This window comes from Quercus suber, unplaced genomic scaffold, assembly GCF_002906115.3.
Source record: "Quercus suber isolate HL8 unplaced genomic scaffold, Cork oak 2.0 scaffold_6, whole genome shotgun sequence".
Taxonomy (NCBI): Eukaryota; Viridiplantae; Streptophyta; class Magnoliopsida; order Fagales; family Fagaceae; genus Quercus; species Quercus suber.
In genome coordinates this window covers 110067-115434 of record NW_027069472.1, presented here as the reverse complement: position 1 = coordinate 115434, position 5368 = coordinate 110067, and the positions used below count along the sequence as shown (strand labels likewise).

General features: G+C 36.2%; 1 protein-coding gene across 6 annotated transcripts; it reads left to right on the top strand.

The window, feature by feature from the left end:
• The first annotated feature begins 1108 nt into the window (after positions 1–1108).
• Positions 1109–4898, top strand: LOC112022459 (WAT1-related protein At3g28050). 6 transcript variants are annotated; one of them, XM_024055058.2, is made up of 9 exons: positions 1109–1376; positions 1480–1548; positions 1708–1821; positions 2338–2569; positions 2654–2812; positions 2937–3088; positions 3245–3449; positions 3612–3696; positions 4511–4898. In XM_024055058.2, exons 1-7 carry the CDS (start codon positions 1195–1197, stop codon positions 3396–3398), a joined length of 1062 nt encoding a protein of 353 aa, XP_023910826.1. In that variant the 5' UTR covers positions 1109–1194; the 3' UTR covers positions 3399–3449; positions 3612–3696; positions 4511–4898. The 6 variants fall into 6 exon arrangements, with proteins under 6 accessions (XP_023910826.1, XP_065628981.1, XP_023910823.1 ...); XM_065772909.1 differs by having other exon boundaries at positions 4493–4898; XM_024055055.2 differs by having other exon boundaries at positions 1110–1376; positions 3607–3696.
• Positions 4899–5368: the final 470 nt, after the last annotated feature.

Here is a 5368-nt window from a genome sequence, read left to right as displayed (position 1 = left end):
TCCTCGGACCAATCTGAGGAGTTTTGTTCCAGTCTATATTGATTGAAAAAGGTTACAGATATAATTCCAACTGTTACAATGCTTTTTCCTTTCAGTTTTTCGATCCCCTGCCTCATGGAAGGTCTCTCATGTTATATAGTCTTCCTTTTATGATCTTGGTCCTCCACTTGTTGGTCATCTAAGTCACTTACTTGAGTGCTTGTCCCATCAGACACCCCCTCAGGTTATCTGTGAGTTGGGATAGTCAAGGCAGCACTGTTCAGGGGTCTTCTCCACATTAATGCAGCTAGAAAGTTAGTTATAGAGCATTTAATGCGGTAGTAGCAACTTTCCCTTAAATATTTCTAGGTTCATAGCCTTCTGGTACACTCGAGACACATGTCCCTATCACTAGAGTTTCCTAAAAGGTTACCTTGAACCTTAGAATACACATTTGAGCCGCGCTTAACCCATCCGAGGAGACATTCCTCCACGGACCACCCTCCCTTCGTATCTCACTTATTAGATTCTAAGCTTGACCCATCCAACACCATTCATTTGTTTTCGAACTACTATGATCTCGGTCAAGTCCCAAGGCCCAATATACCATTTGGGCCCTAAACCCTACACCTATAATTATCCATATATATATATATATATTAATGGGAATACGGTTAACTTTTATTATGAAAAAGATAAATTGAATAAATCTTGAGTTAAGGTTGGAATTTTACTATATTCAATTTACATTAATGTCTATCCTTTGGTGAATTAGCTTAATTGGCACCATAAGGTGCCCGTTAACTGCAGCTTTTTGTCCTGTTTTTTGCAATTTTATGTTATTTTTTGAAATTGTGAGGCCGGCTTAATAGAAAGAGAAAAACAATTAAAATAGATAATAGTTTTATGTCTTTTTCTTTTATTTATTTAATTTATTTGATTATAAGTGAGACTCACATTAATCTAACTTTAACAATAAGGTGATAGTTAACATTTGCATTTATCATATGCCCCTCTCATTATTCCTTAAAACAAAATGATGCCCTCAATCATTGATGACGTTGGGCGGTTTATTATTATACAATATTTTGTTTGATTGGTAAGCGCAGCCAAGTTTAAGGGGCGAACATGACACAAATAAGTGAGGAGTTTGGAGACATTGACGTTGGTGTTTTGTCTCTGAACTCTCTCTCTCTCTCTCTGACACACAGAAAAATGGGAATGGAAAAGGTTGCTCTGCCATTTCTGGGCATGGTGATGGCAGAGTTTGCCCAAGTTGGTCTAATGATAGTTGGCAAAGAAGCCATGTCTAAGGGTATGAGCAACTTGGTCTTCATCTTCTACTCCAACGCCTTTGCCTCTCTCATCCTTCTCCCCTCTGCCCTTCTCTTCCACAGGTTCTCTCTCTCTCTCTCTCCCTCTGAAACACCCTTAACAGCTTTTTCTTTATATGTATGTAAAAAAAACCAATTCTTTTGCTTTTGTTTTCAATCCTAGCAGATCACAACCACAGCGTCCTCGGCTTTCTTTCTGCATTCTTTGGGGGTTCTTCTTGCTTGGCCTTTTTGGGTGAGTTATTACTTATAATTCCAGCTTTACTGTGAAAATTACTTAGTGGGTTAGTTTCTGTTTGATTCAATTTCTGTTGCTATGTGTTTTTTAATCCATGACATGTAATGGGTGGATTTGTTATTTGGGGTTTGATTGGTTTTAGCATTTTTTTTACAGTTTTCTTGCGCAGGCTTTTGGGTATGCTGGGATTTTGTATAGCTCTCCTACGCTTGCAACGGCCATTCTCAACCTTATCCCAGCTTTTACCTTCATTCTGGCCGTTACTTTCAGGTCAATCTTATTGCACACTTTGAATTCTGACCACATTCTATTGTGAATTATGCCTCACATACGTTTCTATTGTTTACTGATGAGAATCAGTTTTGATAATTATTGAGACTAATGATTAATAAGTCTGATTTGAAATGGTAGGTCTATTCTTGATGGTACAATATTCACTTACCCTGTAATTATAGATTGAGTATAACAAGTCTGGAGTGGTAATGAACTTTCTGGTGATTTTAATCATCATGTTTAACAAAATTATTGGTCTTAATTTTTCCATTCCGCTTGTTGATGCTTGAGAATTTTTTTTTTCCCCCCCCCCCCCCCCCCCCCCCCAGCCTCCCAGACTAGGCAAAACAGTTTTATTTCACATCTTTACCTAATTTGTATAAATGTGCTTAGTTTAAGGCTGAAAAGTAGAGTTTTGAAAAACTAGTAGACTGAGAAGTGAGAATGCTGCTTGGAATAAGATATTTATTTTTGTATGTGTTTCTTATTATTGATTCAACTGGATTGTTTCAGGATGGAGAAACTAGATTGGAGAAGCTCCAATAGCCAAGTTAAAATCATTGGAACCATTATCTCAATTTCAGGGGCATTCATTGTGACTTTATACAAGGGCCTTCCCCTGCTGATGACACCCTTACATTCAAACTCATCTCATAAACTTCATGTGCAAATGTCAAACTGGGTCATTGGAGGATTACTCCTGGCAGCTGATGCTATGCTGGGTTCAACATGGCTTATTTTGCAGGTGAAGTCCCCAAAAAGCCCCAAGATACTTCGAAACCATTAGAAAATGAGAACAAGTTATGATGCTTCATTTTCTACGTTTCAGGCATGGATGCTTAAGAAATACCCAGCAGAGTTGATTGTAGTCTTTTTCTACTGCTTCTTTGTGGCCATTCAATCTGCCATGGTCTCTTTGGTTGTGGAAAGAGACCTAAGTTCTTGGAGTCTACAACCTAATATGAGGTTGATTGCTGTTCTATATTCGGTAATTAGATAAAAATTCCCATCATGATTTACCTACTGAATCTGCATGATTTTTTTTTCCTTATGCTGGAAGAATCTAGTTGGTTTTTTAAATATAACATAAGTAACTTTCGTTTTAAGTGTAGGCAGTGTTTGGTTCAGCATTCCAAGTTGGCATTTCTGCATGGTGCCTACACAAGACGGGGCCCCTTTTTGTTGCTATGTTCAAGCCTGTGGGGATTGTCATTTCAGTTTTCATTGGTGTTATCTTCTTAGGAGATACTTTCTATCTTGGAAGGTGAGGAGTATATCATTCCTTGTGTCTTTTTTCTGTATGCTACCTTTTGACTGATCGTGCAATTGAGTATCATCATTCCTACCTTGTTTTTAATTAATATTTGTAATGGAATACCAAATTACTTATCAGTCCCACCATATTTTAAAATTTCTGCAGTCTGATTGGAGCAATTCTGATTGTCGTTGGATTTTATTGTGTGATGTGGGGAAAGGCCAAAGAACAGAGGACGGGTGAGGAAACTAGGATAGGTGGCTTGGAGTCAAGCAGAGAAAAGGTTCCTCTCTTGCAAAACAGTAATGAAGAAATATAGAAGTTTTGTCAATCAAATCAAAGCAAAAGGTCCCTCCTGCCTACCAAACAGGTAATCTCAACTGCCATTGTCTTGGAAGAGTATGAAAATATATCTAAAAAGTTATTGTTGGAAGCTGCTCTTTCATTGATTCTATTTCCCCGCTCACCCTTGCATTAATTTCAAACATGGCGTTTTGAGGTTAATATGAGCATCATTTTTGCTCCAGGACAGTATACATCACCCTAAGTGATGCAGGAAACAATGGGCCTAAGGCCAGCCCCTGATCTTGAGCCTTGGCTCAGTTGCCATGATTTAGGTAAAACTAAATTTACCTTTTTCTTTATAGAACAAGATAAACTCAAGGCTGCTTGGTTTTTCGAAAGATATTGAATAGAAACATTGTATTTCGTTTGACATTTAGAGTTTGGTATAGACATTCAGTGTGCTAAAGAAAAATTTAGCCATCAAGTTCATCTTAATTCGACATTTCCACCCCTTTTTTTTCCTGACTCAGTTTGACAGTTATAAGATCAAGAAAACCTAAAAACTATTCTCAAATGTGAATTTTGGAGGGGTGATAATCCTGCTTCTATTTAGATGGCCAGTGCTTCTATTTCTGATTCACGATAATATTCCTAAACACAGTCATATGAATAAATGGTTTGAACATAGCTGCAAATTGAAAGTGTTGAACTGCATCTCTAGGGTAAGCATTCTTTTTTTTTTTTTTTTGCCCCTTGCAACCGTTAAAAGCCAGTGCATCATTTTTTTCATTTGATTGAACCACAATTAATGACCAAGAGACGACATACATCTTAGCTTCTCTGTGAATGAAGAGGCCACTTTAATACTTGACTTTTATCCTTTAAAACTGCTTCAATATTCAAACCAAAAAGAAAAAAAATAGAAGACCTACTGATATATTTATCATATGATTATTCGTACTCTTTTCATTAACTTTTCCCGTGTCAGTGCATCAATATTGTATGCTAGTTTTCTTTTCTTCTTTTATTTTTAAATGAAATACTCAAAGGCAATCATATGGAGGTTTTTATTTGGTAGTTTGCTTAAATTGTTTTATAAGTACTTATATAGTATCTTTATTAATATAGTCTTGCCTAAACCTGAAGGGAGGAAGAAGTCCATCGAGCCTATGTGATGTGCAATAACAGTTTGTTGTCAATGTGATGTGGAGTCATAAACATGGAAGGCACAACCGTAGACATTAGCATGAGCTGAAAGTTGAGTTTGTGGGGTCAGAACTAATTCCTAAATCCACATCTTATGGAAACTGCAGCATCACCTTACAAAGCCAATGGTTAATGTGCGTGCTTCTTCCCTGTTTAATAATATAGTGAAATCAGACTATTTGGCCTTTGGTCGCAGTAGTTTATGCCCTCTCTTTGTTAGGGAGATCAAAAATCTCAGGCCTTTGTTGGTGCGGCCATATTGTACTGTTGACTTAGCTTTTATTTATGGCTTTTGTTAATAAATGTCCCAAGGGCAAGTTAATGCACATTTTGAGAAGCACAAACATCCTTGAATTTTGAATTATTGACATATCCTACCTTGCTTAAAAAAATGTCGGCTTATTTGATAATAACTTATATAGCTTTTTGTTGAAAACTTTTTGTTGAATGTCTGCTAAAGTATACTTATATTTTGAAAAAGTGAGAAAAAGTAAGAAAAAGTGAGATTTTAAAAAACTATACATAAAAGCTAAAAGTTAAGTTTATAAGCTTTAGCCAAATAGGGACATAGTGTAGCTAAACATTCTAGATCTAAAAAGTAACAAAAGTTATGAACAAAGTCTTCATTAAAACCGATTTGGAGGAAAATTCCTTCAACTACTCCTTATGTGATGATTTGTAAAACCATTTGTGTGTACTTTTAGTTCCATGACCTGTTGAATAAATCATACGATTCATATGACTTTTTAAAATAATACAGATTGATGATTTTATGTATAAATCTACATGTAGTGGATT

What these genes read in the sequence shown, in the direction of transcription:
- LOC112022459 (XM_024055058.2), top strand. Translation starts at nt 1,195, where the DNA reads ATGGGAATGGAAAAGGTTGCTCTGCCATTTCTGGGCATGGTGATGGCA. An exon ending in TCTGCCCTTCTCTTCCACAG is followed by an intron (nt 1,377 to 1,479) that starts GTTCTCTCTCTC and finishes CAATCCTAGCAG; the next exon opens with ATCACAACCACAGCGTCCTC. An exon ending in TTCTTGCTTGGCCTTTTTGG is followed by an intron (nt 1,549 to 1,707) that starts GTGAGTTATTAC and finishes TTTTTTTTACAG; the next exon opens with TTTTCTTGCGCAGGCTTTTG.